General features: G+C 33.2%; 1 protein-coding gene across 2 annotated transcripts in view; it reads right to left on the reverse strand.

Annotated features, from left to right (window-relative positions):
* Positions 1 to 20,036, reverse strand: part of LOC114333861 (protein Skeletor, isoforms B/C) — a 180,250-nt gene that overhangs the window by 137,832 nt on the left and 22,382 nt on the right. For both annotated transcript variants that reach the window (XM_028283888.2, XM_028283956.2), the window contains exon 2: positions 596 to 736. In XM_028283888.2, the coding sequence (XP_028139689.2) occupies positions 596 to 736 (141 nt within the window). The remainder of the gene's footprint in view (positions 1 to 595; positions 737 to 20,036) is intronic.

Raw genomic sequence — 20,036 nt, forward strand, 5'->3', positions numbered from 1 at the left:
CTTGAACTGTAACATATACATATAGAAGAAAACGAACATATTATTTCCTGTGGAAAATACGGTGAAGTTGTTTAGTTATTAAGAAGTAAGTATGAACAGTTTTATTTTAATTTTTCTTTACAACTATAAGCAACTCAGAAAAGTGGCCTTCTACAACCCCAATAAGAACTTCAAGTGGTTACTGACATAGAACAAAGTTGATGTGTGCATCATAGCTTTTTCTTGAGCTTCATAAGTAACAGATAGAACAACTTAAAATAACAATAATTGCCCATATGTAATTTGTCCTAAAAACACAGTAAATAACATAAAAATTTGTAGTCTACCCTTCTAATCATAACATCTTAATAAATTGGTTCTTGAGAAAATAAGTTATATAATGTATATATCTTTAAACCATCCATCTGTTTTTTAACTTTATAAACTCGAACTAACTCACTACAACTTTTTATCAGTTAACTAAAAACTTCCACCCTTCTAGTAACATTTTAATAATCCACAGTAACATTCCGCATCTAATATTAAAAATTTTATCATACTTGAAACTTTCACGTCACATCCAGAGAGGACGTAAAGCAAATTTTAAAAATCTTACCGGGTCCTTGTCCGTCATAAGTGAAATCCTTGATGTACAAAGTCCTCGCATCTACTGCGTAAACTTCTCCGGAGACGCCGTGGTGTAATTCCGAAAGTTTTCCTATGAGTTTTCCGAAGTACTGAGCTCCGTGGCAGTGCTCTGCAAATAAAGTTAACGGGTTAGGAGTTGTCTTAATAGCAGTGGCGTCTACTAGTGGTTATTGTAGTTAGTTTATTATAACATTAATTATTGCATGTAAATACATTAATATTGTAAATATTTGCACATTTCGTGTAGTAAAAACAGGAGAAAACGATAATTAATAAATTGTTTTTGTTCAGCACCGTCGAAGTAGATGGCGCCTTTGTACGATTACCACTGGACTGGGAAACATCCAGGGGACGTCTATTGGCCTTTGGGTGTGAGTTCGTAATGTTATTGTTGAGTGTTGTAATGCATTAGAGATAAAAATTTGCAGCACAAACCCAAACGTGTACTGTATAATTAGTTTATAAAGTTAATAATCGTATCTTTTGTCTACGATTCACTAGGTAGATAAAACAATACATGTTTGTGAAGGAATTTCAAATTTAGGACTCGATTGTGAAATTAATAGGCAGTGATAGTATTATCCATAATTTTTTAGAAGCTACATTTATTTGAGTTTCCATAACTCTCTAATTTGTAAAAATTACACGGAAACTTTGTGAAGGACAGGCAGAGGTATGTTTTCGAAAATATGTTTTTTTTTTCAATTTAGTTAGGAAAATTAGTTAGAAAAAGTCTGGCGGGAAGAAGATTGAAGAAGCGGATTGGCTAGGAATTTGGGACGAGAGAAGAGAAAAAACAAAAACGAGAGAACGAGAAATGTGAAATCATCTTAGAATGGATTTTGAAGACCTCGCTTTTCAAAGTTTAGAAGCAGTAAATTTTTGAAAAAGTTTATTAATTCGATTACAAAAAAAGTGTGAATGGATATGATTATTTGTTAAGGTAAAATAATAATTGTAAAATCTCAGAAAACCAACCTTCTTCTGTCCTGTGTGTTACTTGGTTTTTTTTAAGAGCTTTCACTGTTCATGGAGCATGTGGAAGATGGTGGTGAGAGGAGTTTGGGAATCTGAGGAATGAATATTTTTTTTAGAAAGTGAATCGCTTTGAGGACGCTTAAGGTCCCAATGTTAGGACCCCCAAAAAACATAGGGTGGGATATAATGGTGATTTTATAGAGGATGTGAGTGAATATATGGTAAATAGTATTATTGTTTGCCGACGTTGAAATTGAGTGACCTAGCAATGTGAACTACATCGTTACAGTATCATACGACATAGTTTTTGTAGACGTTAAAATGAGTTATGGTCATGAATTTAATGAATGAATAACACAAAAACACGCAGAAATTGATTGGTTTGTCGTAGTAGTTTCTTGGTTGGTGAGACTTTTTCGACAGGACTTATTGGTCTGCCCTTGCGGAATTTGTGATTTTGCAAGCTATTGGAACATATTCGGATCTTTTCTATTGAGATAATCACCTTTCCAGCATTTCAAGCAATATTTCAGGCAACGAGAGATCGTATTGTTTGATTTTGGGACCTCACAATGCAACCGCTTCACTTTAATTATGACGTCTCTCGAGAGTATCTAAGCCTACTTGGTTTCACAGTCTCTAAAGAACCTCAAGATTTTTGTTGCGGTTATTGATAGATGGCTGTGATGGGAACGATTTTAGTGACTTATAATTCTGAATTATATAAGGCTGACATCGTCTTTATCAGCGGTAAGTCTCTGGTTTTCACTAGATGATGACTGGTCGCTAGAATTTTTGGAGCTTGAGCGCAGCTCTGTTTAAAAACTTTTCTATCTTCTACGCTTTTATGGTTTTTGTTTTCGAATTCTCAATATTAATCTACATTGAAATTTGCTTGTTTTTAGAGGAGATCATCCATCCTCAAAAGAGTATGATTTTGTATTTTGAAACAACACTCGACTTGGGCATCGAAACGTTAATAAAATCATTGTTTTGGTAAAATTGTGGCTTATTTCCCATTGAAAATAGTTAGTTATAAAAATTCCACAAGGAAATAGCTTCAAAACAATATCAAAAGTCCACTGCTGAATATAGGCCTCCTCCTCTTATTTCGAACCCTGCTATTTTGCGCCGCTCTCATCCAGTTTTTATTTAGCCTTCTTAAATCGTCAGTTCGTCTTTAGGCGGTCGACTGATGCTCTTGTCTTCTCTTGGTTTCCATTCCAATATTCCATAGTCCATCTGTCATTCTGGCTACGTGTCCTGCACATCTCCATTTTAGTCAGGCTATCCGTTCGATGACGTCAGTCACCCTTTTTCTTCTCCTGACCTCTTTCTTCTCCTGACCTCTTTCTTCTAGAGGAGTACTCCAAATAATTTTGATTGAGTGTGAGCAGCTCGTTGACTTTGATGAGTTCATGCAAGAATTTGCGCTGATATCCATGGGAATTTGCTAGAGACTTAAGCAGATTAGCTGGAGCTTAAGTAAGAGTCTCCAGTTTTTCGAATACTTGTCGGGTTTTTTCTAGCAATAATTGTATGCGGAGTATTGCAATTAATGCATGGCATCATGTTTCTATAGAAGTTAAAAAATTACTTTTTTATATGGTAGAAAAGAGCAATATTTCAATGTTAGAGCTACTGCTAAAAACGAAAGTCTTTTTGAAATCACGTCATTTCAAATATTTAAACTCACTTCTTACTTCTCCAGTACAGTTAAATTAAGTTCGTGTACAATTATGGCTAAAGTCTCCGGAACAAAAATGGCTGTTTGGCTACACAGTGTGGCAAAGCCAAATGGAATAAATCCATTCTTTTGCGAGTGAATGATATTGGAAATAAATCCTGAAACAAGTCGATTTTTATTTTTAAATTACGATTTTTTGGCATAACTATATATTATAGGTACTAGTGACGACATCCATCTAGGTGTAATGACGTAATCGATGATTTTTTAAATGAGAATAGGGGTCGTGTGCCAGCTCATTTAAAAGGTTATTTAATTATCTATTTAGTAATATAATCATTAATAAACCTTTTTATACAGGGTGTCCATGTTTTTTTCAAATAAATTAATGGACACAAAAAGAAGAATGTGCGTAATTTATTTAATTCAAAATACATTTTATTGGTGTCAGAAAACAGAAATAAATATTTATACAATAAAATGTTTATTTGAGAAATAAACATTGCTTTTCGCCTTAATTAAATATTCAAACTGCAAAATAGGCAATTTGAACATTTAATTTAAGCGAAAATCAGAGTTTATTTGTAAAATGAACATTTTTTCTGTTTTCTGATAACAGTAAAATGTGTTTTAAATTAAATAAATTACACATATTCTCCTTTTTGTGTAAATTAATTTAATTCAATTTTTTTACCCCCATATAAATAATTATATTAATGTTTATATTACTGAATAGAGAATTGAATAACCTTTCAAATGAGATACGACCCATATTCTCATTTAAAAAACTCATCGATAACATCATCACTCTCAGACGGATGACGTCACTAGTATGATATGTATACCAAAAAATCATAATTTAAAAATAATAATCGACTTCTTTCGAGATTTATTTCCAAAATCGCTTATTCACGAAATAAAGAATTTATTCCATTTGGCTATCCCACACTGTATGAAACAATAATTGCGGATAACTGTAAATAACAAAGATTAATGACTAAGTTAAAAACATGTCAATAATTCTTGACCCCTTTTTGGGCACGCTACACCACGAACCAACATCTCACCTTCACTATATTATTCCTTCTTTACTGCACTTTTTGGAATTACCTTGTGTTTAGAAATGTCACTAGCATAGACTCTGGTGAAAACTTCTACCAAACTAGACAGAAGTTAGATAGAATAGAGTTGTAATTTATTTCTAGGGAAGTTTTTAAACTTTCCGGAATATATTTAAATTTGAGGACAAATATGACGAAAATAATGACAACTTTTATATTAAGTTGCTTTTTTATTGCTTTGAACGAACACCCATCACTCTATATTCCGTTGGGAAACGGAGTAGCTGTAAAAAAAAACGTAAAAATGACGAGAATTTGACACTGCTCAATTGCAAAATTGCTCATTTTTGGTTAATTTTTCAATACATATAGGAAACTTTTACCTTCTAAAAAAAAACGATTTTTGTTTTTTTTTGCGTACCAAAATTCCTTAGTCTCATAGAAATACTGCCTTAAAATTTTATTAAAAAATTCGAAATATGTAGAAACGAAGTTATAGCTGTATTTTTAACGGTACCTACCTGAGCTAAAACTCGTTTGTATACAACCACGCGCACGACGCCTGGTCAGTGCAGTTGCAACTCGACTGTAGGGTTCTAAAATTTATAAAGCGAACACGTGTTTTATATTATTGAAATTTATCGAAAAGCATTGTGTTAAGTAATTTAAAAGTAATTCGAAATAAGCGAATCAGTTTACTGCAGAAAACAATTCTGAATTAACCAGTTAACTTATTGGTTTATAGATGGACCCATTCCAGAACCGGAAAACCATATTGGATTATAGTTCTGGAATGTTCGAAGTCAATTTTGTGCCCTGTATAAAGATGGTGTTGACCAAGAACTGAAACTGAATCGTAATCGCGAAGAGATATGAAATGTTCATAAATCCTATTTTAGATTCTACGGTTGGTTTGGCCTATGTAAGATCGGGGGCAGTCTGAATAGGGGATTTCATCATAAGCTCCGTGTTTTTCATTTGCGATGTAGTCTTTGACTGATCGGACAAGGGATGAAAGTTTTCTATGGGAGGTAAATATTGTCTTTATTCCTTGTAGTTTGATAATTTTGTCGATTTTGTCAGTAACACCTTTGATGAAAGGAAGAAAATGATCGGAATCTGAGTCCTTGGGTTGAGGAAGTTGAGGAAGTAAGGTTGGAATTGTGGAAGCTCTATCGATGTCATTTTCGCAGTAACCGATTTGGATGAGGGCTTTTTTTAAAGAAGAGAGCTCAGTAGATCTACTTGCATCATGGAAAAGGCATACTGATCTAGAGACAAGGGTATTAATGTCTGAATTAAATTGTAGTTGGTAAAATTAAAGTAGGCATGTAGGTAGTGGTTGATATGGGTGGGTTTCCGATAAACAGAGTGATGAAAACTCTGGGATTGGTTCTTATTTACGAGAACGTCAAGAATCGGTAGGGATGAGCCAGTCTCCATCTTCATCGTGAACTGTACACTCGGATGCATATAATTCAAATAGTTTTAAACGACACCAGAGCATTACTGCAGTGGGATCAAATACCGCATGTGTCATCAACATATCGTAACCAACATGTGGGTTTGAGCTTGGATGTGTATAGTGCTCGAGTCTCGAAGTCTTTCATAAAGATATTACCAATTACTGGAGAGAGTGGTGAGCCCATTGGAATACCATTTATTTGTCTGTAGAACTGATTTTGAAAGATGATATAAGTATTGGACGTGCAATTTTTACTGAGGAATAAGTGGTCTTTCTGGGTACTGTATTTTCCTTTTCTAGACCAAGAGAATATCGAGATGGTTTAACCTGGACACAGTGAGTTTCATTTTGATATCAATTCTTGTAATCATATTGAATATTTAAGTTTCATTATATCAAACACGGAAACCTTTCCGAACATAACGCACCTTCAGTGCAAGACTGCAGTAAGTAAAAATAAATAAGTTTTGAGATAAAGACGATTTTGTTTATTTTCGTGCTAATATCGGTGAAATAATACACAAGTTTTAAGAAAAATTAACATTTAATTATTATTTTGCATGCTTTTCAGCCTATATTACATTAACCAAAAATAGAAATTTAAATAAAATAATATTAATGCAAAAAAATTAGGAATTTCAAAGTTACAACACTTTTGCACGGAAAAAATTGTTAATCACTACAAATTTAGTATTAGAATTTCAAAGTTACAACAGTTTTGCACGGAGAAAATTGTAAAAAGTGTAGACACATTTACTTTTACAGTAAAACCTGTGTTACCGGCCACCTGCCAACATCGGACACCTGTACTAACGGCCAGTTTAAAAATTCCCCAAACCAATTATGTATATCTAGACTACAAAAACTGGCAATACCGGCCACCTTTCTATATCGGCCAATAGTTCTTTCATTTTTAGTGGCCGTTACTGACAGGTGTTCCCGTAGTTGTTGTCCTCTTCTCGTACATCATCTTGTGCCAAAATATTTTTATAAAAACTATGGTGGGCTTCTGGTATCATACCCGAATGGCATAAGTATACCAAATCTTTCTTTTTGGCCATTTGAATTTTTGGCTGTTCTTTGGCAAGATTTCTGAGAATAGATATTTTTGACTTGTCAGTATTGTCAATACACAAGTTTTAAGATCACTGTTTTCCTTTCATGAGAAAAAATACTTTTTGGTCGTAAATACTTAGTCTTAAATTATGTGATTTTAATCCAATCTAACCAATAAATGGTCAAACGACATCGCACACATCTTATGGAAAATATAATGTCACACAAAGGACATAAAATTTACATGAATAGTTTGGTCTCGTAAATCTTTTTTTATTGTCTCGGCCGTTAATGGATTACGTATACACGCTGTATATTAAAATTAAACACCACAGATATAGATATTATAATAATAATAACAAATATCTTACTTTTTTCGTGCCTTTCATTGCTTGTTATTGAAGCCATTGCAATGTTCCGTGCAAAACTGTTGTAACTCTGTTACATTAAAGTTACAACAGTTTTGAACGGAACTTATATTCAAAAACGCAAAAAAGTTAAACTGTTGTTGTTGTAATATTTAGCCGGTTAAGCATTTGAAAGTTACTAAAGTTTTACAGGGGATAGATATGCATGTTTACAATCGAATTCCATGATTACTTCATTTTCGTAAAATTTTTGAGTTACTGCAGTCTTGCACTGAGGGTGCGATATGTGTGTATACCGTGTAAGTAGGCCTACTTTCTCCCTTTCGTACAAAAGCCACTTTGGCCCTTTTACTGTATATATCACAATTCGTTCCTTCAGAAATAAAGATAGATATTATCTAAGTTTTATGGAAACATTAATCCTGCAAAAAGCGGAAATATATTCGTTTTAATGTTCCTTGCAAAGGCGTGCCATATACGTCTCGGGAGTCTGTAGTGGGGTCTGTGAAGGAGAGCCGTCGCATCGGAATGTCCATTGGGAACTCTAAAAATGATCGTTAACCCAGATGGTAGCACAGACGGATTTCTGGAATTCCTTTAGAAGAGGAAAGAATAAATAATGGAATTTTGAATATTATTACCATCGATCGGGAGGGAAAAATTGGCACGGTATTTCCAGTAATATCACGTTATATCCATTATTGACTTAAACGATATAATATTTTTTGAATAATTTCTGATCTTTTAGAAAAAATACTGAATGATCTCTGAACGTGTTTAAAAAATAACCAAAGAAGAGCAATTTCCTAAATTAATATTGTATATTTTTATTTTAAAATCATTAGCTCACTAGGTTACTGAGAATTTACTGATATTTAATTCGCTCAAAAATAGATTATGGTAGTATATTATATATGTCAGCTTCCAACTCACAACTAAATTACCCCAATGTCATTCAGAACACCCACCGGTCTTTGAATATGTCTTGGTGTGAAAGAATGTGTGTTCTTGGAAAGAATGTGTGTGTACTTTGTACGCACGTAAGAAGTTAAGAAGCTAATGCAGGCAGGCTACAGTTTCTTTAAACATGACGTATTCATGTTATTTTTAATTTTTGGTATTATTTTAAGTATTAAAATTAGTTTAATATTTAATTAAAAATACAATTAAAACGCTTAAAATATATTTGTTTCGTTGAAATAATAATAATAGCAGTATAACTTATTATGTGCGTACAAAGTACACACACTCTTTTTTTTTTTCTATACTAATAAGTCCAAAATAGTTATTTTCCTAACAAGTGCAGAAAGTCATTATTTTCCGCACGCGACTGCAGTTTGCCGAACGACGCGAAGCGGGAGTTCGGTAAGCAGTCGAGTACGGAAAAGAGACTTTCTGCAAGAGTTAGGAACAATATTTTTTCTAAGAGTCTTTAAAAAATTACCAAATCTTAATCAATTAATTTAATTAATATGAAAATACATACACAAATTAATTCTTTGACAAGGTTGTCAAAACCAAACTTTCAATATAATTAGTTAGCATGACGACGATCTTGGTTTCCATGGCGATGATTCAAAACGCCTGTTATTGTTTACCGATTTGACTTTCGAATATTATGTCAAAATAATTTTATTTCATCGAATTGTCGTGTTAATTTCATTAAAACAGGAACACAATAAGATATATTTTAAATAAATTAGTAAATAATATCTAAATATTAGTTTATTGCATGTATTATAACTACTTTAAGGCCATATTAACATATCTAAATTAAGTGCGGAAAAGTAAAAACCGCGTGCGGAAAAGTAACACGCTTGCGGAAAAGTAACACCCGTGCGGAAAAGTGAAACTTTCTAAACTAAAATGCGTGCGCGAAAGTAGACATTTTTGCACGCTCGTAGAAAAATATATTTAAAATATATTTAAAAGTCAGTATAACTATAAAATCAGTACAACTATAAACTAACTTTTGTCTCTGTTCTCACAACTTTTAAATCACCACTTAAAAACCATAATAACTATAAATAAAAATCACAACAACACATTCTTTAACCACATCCGCCATATTGAATAATTTTTGACATGTCATTGGAATGCCCAATCAGAGACAACAGATAACGTATCTGCGCGTAGGGCTAACAATTTTTGATGAATTCGCGCACGTTTACATTTACTTCCAATCCCAACATTTTTCTCCATCGCGCCTAAAGGAGTATAACGTCAAAAATAAAATTTTGGGCAGCTCGGTATGCGAGGTCAAATGCTATCCCAACTGAACTATTGTACGAACTAAACGGATCATCCATCGCCATCTATGTGAAGATCGTAAGATTCCCTATACTAGATTGGTAAGTATTTCATCAGCTGGTGACCGAGAAGGCCCTGCCTTCTCTTGTGATTGTCCCTCTTGTTATATATCTTGGTATCCGAATCCCATGATCAGTAATATGTTTTCTATGATTTGTCGTAGCCATGTTATTTGTACTAGTGATACTGCCAGAGTTTTTAATGTAGTGTTTCTCTGTTGTTTATGCCGTTGGCAATTGTTAATAGGTTCCTCTGCCTTCGACACCGATTCACCAATATCAGGACAAAAATGCCTTCCACTTATCAAGGGAAGGGTTTATTTATTTATTTGGTCAGTTGTGGAACTGCTTATACCGAAAATTACTGGTAGCAAATTTTTCATCATAGCTGGCTATCAAAGCAATACAAGAAGCTCGAAATATGTTAATAATCAACAACCTAGAACGCGGAAGCTAGTAGAAGAATATAATAAATGAGGCCTCGAAGTCAACATTATGAAAACTGAAGCCATGTGTATTGGAGGAACAAAGCAGTCCATTATATTAGACGATGGGGTAGAAATTAAACACTGCGATGAATACAAATACTTGGGCATGAAGGTAACTCAAGATGGAACACTCGATGCTGCTATAAAAGACAGAAACATACAGGGTAGAAAAGCCATATCCATGATGAACGGCATTCTGTGGGACCAGACAATATCTAAAGCGAACAAACAGCTTATATACAATAGCATACTTAAAAGTATAATCACATATGGTAGTGAAGTTTGGCCACTGAAACAAAGAGCGCAGAAAATGTTACCAGTAACAGAAATGGACTTTTGGAGAAGAGCAGCAGGCAAATCAAGAAGAGATCGGATATCGAACGAGAGAATACGAGAAATTATGGGAGTAACACATACAATAATTGATGACATAAAAACAAAACAACTGGTATGGTACGGCCATGTACAGAGAATGCCAGATGACAGGATCCCTAAACAGATTTTGGCATGGACACCAAAAGGGAGAAGAAAAAGAGGAAGGCCGAGAAGAAGCTGGAGGGAGGGAATTGAAAAAGAACTAGAGGAAAGAGAAATCCTTCCAGGTCTATGGTTAAACAGAGAAGAATGACGGTTAGGAGTCGGAAGGCGTCGGAGAACGCTGTAAACCGATAGTAGTAGTATCAACAACCTAATCTATCAGAAAACGAAAAACCTATTAGGAACTACTTTAGAGGAAGGCTTATGTTCAACAGAGCACACAGCACTCTGGACAGTGGTAATGATCATACTTACGAGTTTATCAATAAAAGTACTGATTTTGTAAGATTGGATATACCAAGTACCCAGGTGCACGATAATTGTGTGAAATTGGAAAAGGATAGTAGTAAATTCTGGAGCTCACGTAGATAATAATTTAGTTGACCTGTAGTAAGAAAGTGAAGAATGACTGTTAAGGAATGAATATGGAAAAATTTTTGATCACGTAAATCGCGTAAAATCGATAACTGAAGAACAAACAGACAATTTTATAATATGAAGATAGACAAATAAGAAAAAGGATAGATATTAGTCTATATAGCCCATTATGTATTTAGAAAAGAACAATAATTTGCATTGCACAATTGAACCAAAATTCGTTTCTTTTATTTTTCTTTACGTGCACCCACCAAAAACCATAAACTACATATTATTATATATACCATGATTATTATTAGCATACTCGTAGGTGTTTTCTGTAATACATGTTAAACAGAACAATAGCTGAACTTGTTCATATTGTCACATCAAAACATAAATTACGACAATATGTATTGTTGCTCTTCGAACGGGAACACCAAAAATTACCCAACGAATCCGAAAATTACCATTATTCACATATTTTGCACTTTCGCAAAACGCTGCTTGATGGATATGGTGAAACATACAGGGCGTTGCGTGGTCGAGACCAGATCTGTAGGCCAATCTGGTTGACCCACTTTCCTCAGTTTATTGACTCACTTAAAGATCAAGTGGGATTTATTACAGTAGCTCAAATATAAGAGTATGGGACACATACAAAATTATTTAAAACAATAAAAGGAAAAATCTCAGTAGTTGGCTGTATAACCCGTCTATCAATAAGCCTCGCGGCTAACTAAAAAAACAACAGTTTTTTGCAAACATTATTGATTAATTATCCAAATAGTCTCCTTCGGCGCCGATACAATCATTCCAAAGTTTTAATAAAAAAATCCATGATTTGAATCATACTATCGTTATTAATCATGGAAAAAGTTAAGGTATACTTTAATAAATAAATTATCTTCAATAAATAATTATCTAATAAAAATCATTTATTTATTAAAGTGTACTTTAACTTTTTCTATGATCATTAATGATACTATGATTAAAAAATAGATTTTTGTAACAAAATGTTTTTTCAAGAATTGTTTAAACAAATTGACTGTTTATTAATTAATAAATTTATAAAAACAAATTGCATATTTGTAATGTACGTAGAAATTATATACAAATTAAAAAAAAGAAAGATCAAAATCCACTGAGTTGATCCGGAGATACAGAAAATTATATTCGTTTGAAATTACTTTTTCGGTATTTTAACTCGGTGGATTTGTAGGTTCCCCCTAGTAATCCTTTGAACTACATTTTTGAAAAATCATAGAGGGTGCTATGAAGGTACAAGGTTAGTGCAAATTTTTTAAGAAAAAATACAAATCCCATTCTTTAGAATGGCATTAATGAGATCCCTTAATTATTATAAACAAATTAGCTGTGAATTAAAGAAAACATATGGCTAACTTCCCAAATGAACCCAGGTTAAATTTTTTTATTTAAAAATTCGTGTTAAAATTCTATCTTTTCGAATATATAAAAAGGTTGTCTCTACGGACAATATTTTTCTAAAGTTCTAAAGTTATTCTAAATGTTGATAAACCACAAAATTTCAAAAATTTGGCATTAGGATTTTTGACTATATTAATTATTTTTTTTATCTTTTTTTAATACATTTTGATACTATCACTCTTCTACTTTGATTTGGCATACTCAGAATTGCCCTATCTTCATTATTTTCTGTATTATCTTATTGCAAAATAAAGAATGTGTGTGTACTTTGTACGCAGGTAAGAAGTTATACTTCTATTATATGATTATATGATTATAAACGAAATTAATATACTTTTTATTTATATTTTATTTAAATATTAAATTAATTTATACTTACTACTTCTCAAACATTTTTATTAAAACAGTGCCAAAAATTAAAATAATAAAAAAATAAAACACACACAAACACACTAAAAATGCCACAAATGATTTCTGAACATTAATTGTCGGAAAAATTTTTAACTAAATACGTATTTTCTGAAAATAAAATTATATAATAAATATACTTACAATCATAAAATGTATAAAAAAAAATAAAAAAATAAAAGTTTCTATTGGGATTCGAACCAACTTACCACGCGGCTGGTATTTGCGTTGTATTGGGATTCTCTCGCATTAAAACTGCGCCACAGAGACAGCTTGTCATTATGTGCGAAGATCGTCTAACTAAACAGATTAACCTTTTGACATTGTTAACTTACTATGTAAATTAAATTATTTTGATTTTGAATTGAAATGATTTAGAATTGAAAAAATACAACAAAACATAGAGTAAGAAGACAATATATTATGTAAATATAAATATAAATTATGTAAATAAAAGTATTACATACTACTTATGTATTTTGGTAGGTTCAAGGTAGGTATCGGAGCCCGTATAACGACTAATAAATTTCGCAATCACTTGCGTCGTGCAAAGTGGCTATGTTCAAATATCATAACAAAATTTGATCAACTATTTATAAAACACTTACCAGTGAAAGATTCTTTAGCTTTGAATAAGCGAGATCTGCGGCTGCGGCACTCATACTAGGCACAGTTTGATGAGCTTTCACATTGGCATGAAACAATCATCTCTTCTATGTAAATAAGTCCAAAAATATAATATGAAAACTATTTAAAAAGGCAGTATAACCATTAACTAACTTTTTGTTTGTTGTTTCTCTTCCTACAAATTTTAAAACGCAACAAGCATACATTATAACCAAACGCAGTCCCACAGCTGTGCCACAGCTGCCATATTGGATAATTTTTGTCATGTCATTTGAACATCCAATCAGAACAAAGTTATAATGCGCATGCGCCCGGTCGCTAGGTTTTCCCATATAAAATTTCACCGTCATTACGCCCGTAAAGAAGTATAACTTCAATAAAGGACTCTGGGAAAAACAAATAGAATAACTCTTAAACTAATTAATGGATCGGTCTCAAATTTTGAATGTTTATTAAACACGCCAATACCCAACTTTGGGTAAAACACTAAAGTTCTAAGGTAGTTTTAGTAAAAGTTATTAACAAATAACGATATTCACTTATTTTGCACTTTGCGTAGCAACAAATTAACTTTTTAACTTACAAAAATCGGCATTTTGAAGGCTTTTCAATGTTCTAAAAAACTGAATTTTGTAATTTTATGTCAACTATTTAGCTTTTGAATGGAGTGCAAAAAAATCGAAAAAATCGCGATTTTTGCACTAAATTGTTAATAATTAACGCGAACTCTAGGCAGGAAACAGGTAGGTTTTCTTCCTATAGGTCTACAATAACTAAAAAAGTAGTCAGCTACCTAGATCTTTGAGTGTCCCGAGAAAATCCTTATTACTATGGACTACTTAAAAAACGATTTATCTTTGTCTTTATAAAGGGCTTTAGCTTTGGCGATATTTCCTCATCGGAGCGATAACTCTTACGACGAAGCATCTTTTTAAGATAGAAAAAAGATGGTAATCGCTGGGAGTCAAATCTAGCCTATACGGTGGATGTAAAAGCAATTAAAATGTCAATTCGTGCAGTTTTGCCATGGTTTTCATCGACTTGTGACACGATGCATTGTCTTGCTGAAACAAATTTTTTTTTCTTCAAACGAGGTGTTTGCGATTTGACTCTTAAAATGCTCTAATAAACCAATATAGTAATGGCTGTTGTTTGTTTCTCCATGTTTTAAATACTCAATGAAAATATAGACTGTGCGAAGAGAAAATCATCCGTACACAGTTTGGTTTTCGGAATGCATTGGGTACGAGAGAGGCTCTCTTTAGTATACAAGTGCTATTTCAACGATTTAGAGACGTAAATTGCGATATTTATGCATGCTTCATTGATTATCATAAAGCGTTCGATACAGTAAAGCACGACAAACTGATGGAGATACTAACCAATATTGGAATAAATACCTGTGATTTAAGAATTATCAACAATCTGTACTGGAATCAAACATCAACTATCCGGACAGAGGCATGAGAATCAGACGATATCAAAATCAAACGTGGGGTCCGTCAGGGATGTATATTATCACCACTGCTGTTTAACATTTCCTCTGAGCAAATCTTTCAAGAAGCAGTGGACGATGTTGAAGCCGGAATTAGAATTAACGGAGAATGTATCAATAACATAAGATACGCAGACGACACGGTGGTATTCGCTGACAGTTCTGAAGCCCTTCAGGAGTTAATGAACAGAATCACATAAGTCAGCCAGAGATACGGACTTTCACTAAACACTAAGATAACAAAATGTATGATGATCTCTAAGAAGGAACAGCAATTTGGACGAATTAGTGTGAACGGTCAACAAATAGAAAGAGTAAAAACATACACCTACCTTGGTACGAACGTCAATGAAAACTGGGATCATTCCATAGAAATTAAATGTAGGATAGAGAAAGCAAGATCTTCATTTCAAAAAATGGGTAAGTTATTCAAATGTCATGATTTATCATTGTCCATATAAGTCAGGTTACTGCGATGTTATATCTTTCCTATACTGATGTACGGAGTTGAGGCGTGGACTCTCACAGACGCCACCTGCAAGAAAATTGAGGCTTTTGAGATGGGGCTTTATCGTCGAATCGTGAAGGTATCTTATACCGACCACGTTACACGTTATTAATGAGGGTGTTTTGCTGAGAATTCAAAAAGAAAAAGAGCTGTTACCCACAATAAAAGCAGCCAAAATCGAATATCTCGGTCACATCATGAGAAACAGCGAAAGATATGGGCTACTGCAACTAATCTTGCATGGAAAAGTGGAGGGAAAACGTGGACCAGGAAGGCGAAAGATTTCCTGGCTGAAGAATCTACGCACATGGTTCAACACAACAACCACAAATCTTTTTAGAACAGCAGTGGGCAAAGTACAGATTGCCATGATGATCGCCAACATCTGAAACGGATAGGCACTACAAGAAGAAGAATGAAAATAATTCCTTCTTCTTCTTCTTAAGGGTCCATCTTCTATCGACGGTTGGATATCAACATGACGGGCTTTTATTTTACTTACAGAAGCTCTAAATAATTGGTTAGAGCTCATACTAAATTTTTTTCTTATATTTCATAACTAGGAGGTTCGTCTTCTTCCTACATCTCTTTTAGCAGGCTATAACGAGGACCTCTTACTATATGACCGAAATTTCTTCCTTCTTATTAACCCTATCAAGTAATATTGCTCAACTCTGTCTACTCATGATATTCGTAGCATTCTTCGGTAACACCAAAGCTCAAAAGCTTTCCAATAATTCTTTGCAAGTCCCAAAATACAGAGGCCATAAACTTTCCGGCGGTTTGCTGCATCTTTGGTCGCTTTCTCCGGGTGTTATCCACTCAGATGACTACCGATTTGATTCCGGAGTAAAGTGATGGAACCATTTTTCATTAATTGTAATATACGCAAGAACTTCGATGTTCGGGAATCCTTATTTCTTTATTTTATATTGACTATCATTCTAATATTTATTTATTTCTGGTAGAATAAGTTTTAGATCATCTAATAATTATATGTAGTGGCTGTTCTCTGCCCTCTTTAAAAATGATGCAGAATAACCTTGTGTGTCTTCTAATTTACATAATTGCTCAATATCAATTTTTACTCATCCACAAGCACAAAAATCGCTTTGCGCATTATATACAAATGGACATGCTCCATTGAGTACCTTTAGGACAGAAGGTACGACTCTACGACTTCGCTTCCGGGCTTCAACGGTGAAACAACTTCCAGAATTCCGAACTTTCGTGATTTTTGACGGTACCGTCCCACGTGCGTCGCGAATTCCATGGAAGGAGTCCATTGAAAAGGAGCGGTGATGAATTAAGTAATCACCCTTGGGTCTGAAAGTTTACCAAATCCTAAAGAATACCAATTTTAAGGTAAGCGATTTTGCGCATAGCTTGTGGAACCATATTATTTTAAAATCAATTTCTTTCTCAAGTTAGTTTTCATATTTTCTGCAGTTTTCATACATTAGATATATGTCATTAAACATTTAAACCCCGATTAAACATCTCCAAAGAGCGCCGAGATTCATCAATTCGTTGTGGTTTTTGCTCTGGTGTGAAAAAACGCGGCACCTATTTGCAAATCAGCTTTCTCATACCTAAATGTTTATATGTATATAACAGTCAAAATGCTACCCTTTGATAACATTTTAGTGTGTCTTGCAACTTCACTTTTGGGTTTTCTATAATAATTTTCAGTACATTTTCGATGTTTTCGGGAATCACTGCATCATTTGGCCTTCCGGAGCACTCAGAATCATTGGGTACAACCGCCTTTGAATTAAGCAAACCATCGTTTAATGGTTGTAATCGATGCAGTCCCGGAAACACTATTTGAGCCATTGCTCATTTTGGACGGTATTCCTCTACACCTATAGCCAAGTATCTTCCTATATAAACAATACCTATAGTATTGTTGCGTAAAGTTGGCCCCATATTTCTACTGTACATAAGCAGACTCAATGTGCAGAATAATTTTGAATTCGATTTCGCTATTGATCTTGCTTTTTGTGCTTAAAAGTAGAAAAATACTTTAATTTCTCTTGCGTAATTTTTTTCGTATAATAATTTTAACTGTACAATATGCGAGTGTTTAACTTTAAGTTCTAAAACGACTAATTTACAATGAGTAGGTAACCTAATACCAGTTTTAAAATGCCGGCAAGTGGTAATCTATTCTATACATTCTATACATTCTACAAGACCCTTGAGGAATGCCGTTGAATTGGATTTTGGATTGTTTAATTGGGTTTGGAAAAAGAACGTTGTCTATTTGAACTTTGAAATTTCGTCTAGATAGAAAATTACTAATAAATTTGATATTTCCTTGAATCTACCAACTTGACGGTTCAGAGACTTGAACAACTTTGTTTAACATTACATCAAACAACTAAAAACATTTTTAAAACATTGTTCACGTTGATTATTGAGGATAGCTTTAAAGTAAACGGAAAGGCATTTAGTAAATGAAAAACAAACTCAAAGTATTTCAATTAAGTTACGTCTTCAATCGGTTAAATTGAGTTGGAATCGTTAAAGAAAAGCTTTTTAATCTTTTATAAACATCTTTTAAACGGAATTGAGGCACTTAACCCATTAAAAATTTATATAGCTTTATTAGTTCAGAGGAAACATTATTCGGAAATAAGAATACATAGAGAACTGATGAGTTCTAAATACCTTATATTCTAAATGGGGGAAAGTAGAATAAAGAGATGCGGCATATATTAAGAGTGTTTGTGAGAGAGGGAGAGCGATATTAGCGACATGAGATGATCAGATTCTGATCAATGCTACACTATAAATCCTATGACTTATTTTTAAGGAAATAATATAACACACCAGAGAAATATAGTTAATTACACAATATAGTTAAAAAAATGGTCTTGCTGCCGAAATTAAAAGCAACTGATTTTGATTAATTTAAGTGTACTTTGAGTGTAACTTAAGTAATTTAAAGTGTACTGATTCCAAAAATACAAATTTTTTCTTTTTATCCCCTCTACTTCTCAAGATTTATAGACAAGTGCTCCAGTTTATGGTCCATTTTTTGTAAGAGTTTTTTCTCCAGACCTACTCGTTCGTATAGCATAGCATAAACTTCTACTTGAGGATTTGAAATACCACTTCATCTTGTCCAATTACCTGAACTTACACTCACAGGAGCAGAGAGCATGATAAAAATCCAAAATGATTTCTCAAGACCCTTCCATTGCAAAAATGGACTAGACAGGGTGATGGACTATCGTTTTTCTTATTTAACCTGGCATTAGAAAAAATAATTTGAGAGTCTCAGATTAATACGAATGGTAAAATCTTTAACAAATCAGTAGGTACAAATTGTTGGATACGCAGATGACATAGACATGATAGGCAAGTCCAAAGAATTTGTGAGTGAAACATTTCGGTCGTTAAGAGCATCTGCGCAGAGAATGGGACTAAATATAATTATTCAAAAGACCAAATACAGGGTGTCCCGGAAAATAGTGCGTTCCTTCAAGGTATGGGCTAAGTGCACCATTTAGAGCAAAAAAGTCTAATAAATTTTTTTTGTTAAGTCAACCGTTTTCAAAAAAATAATTTATTAATTTTAATGCATTTGATTAATGTCCACAGAAAAGCAAATACAGCCGGCAGCGCTGCGTTCCTTCTGTGCTAAAATAATTTTACTGTAACTCAACTATCATGAATCATCGATCATAGGCATAATATACATTGATAAAATACTGATAACAGTAATAGAAAAACAGCATAATATTTGTGTTTATTAAATATCTAATAAATAAGGTTTGTATAGTGTTTTAACTTACATAAAAATTTTTTATTACAATAAAGCTACGTCTTCAAGAAGCATCGATAGAACATGTTGCAAACATTTGAGTACCTGCATTTCTCCATTCAATCTTCTGGGGAAGTTCGAATGGTTCAATTAGATGATTATAAAAAATATTCCCAGCCCACAAATTCATACTTTTGTCAACCACGAAAGTTAAACACACCATTCGTAAAAATAAACTTTATCTGCACACAACACTTTACACAGAAATTCGGGTTCTCTGAAGATCTTATTTTACTTGGAGGTAAATAGCCTTGCTGTAAATCTTGCACTAAACGTAATTAACATAATATCATGATACTCGCTATCGAAATCATGACAATATCACAACAATAGGATGTACCTATTCTGGGGTTACAGGTGATTATGATATGACTGTTTGTGTTTACAATTTGTATATTTTTATCTAAGCTGTGTCAAAATAAATACAACTGCCGTGTTGCCAAATGTAAATTTTAGTAAAATACATTATTTTAATTTTTTGGGGCAACAGATGACTTTAGAAAAAAAATTTATAAGAAAGTTTTCTTTTAAATGGTGCATTCTACCCACACCTTTAAGGAACGCACTATTTTCCGGGACACCCTGTATATGTGTTGCACTAGGTCAAGCAACCCGATACCTACAAGAATAATAACACTAGTTTACAACCAATTTGCGACTGGAATGCAATATGCTGTTTTTTGTTAATTTTGGCTCTCTGAATATGATTATGATGATAAAAAGTTCCTAACACTTAAGATTTTTGAGTTATGATTTTTTTCAAAAAAAAATGAGTTACGATTTT

This window comes from Diabrotica virgifera, chromosome 5 (assembly GCF_917563875.1).
Source record: "Diabrotica virgifera virgifera chromosome 5, PGI_DIABVI_V3a".
Classification (NCBI taxonomy): domain Eukaryota; kingdom Metazoa; phylum Arthropoda; class Insecta; order Coleoptera; family Chrysomelidae; genus Diabrotica; species Diabrotica virgifera.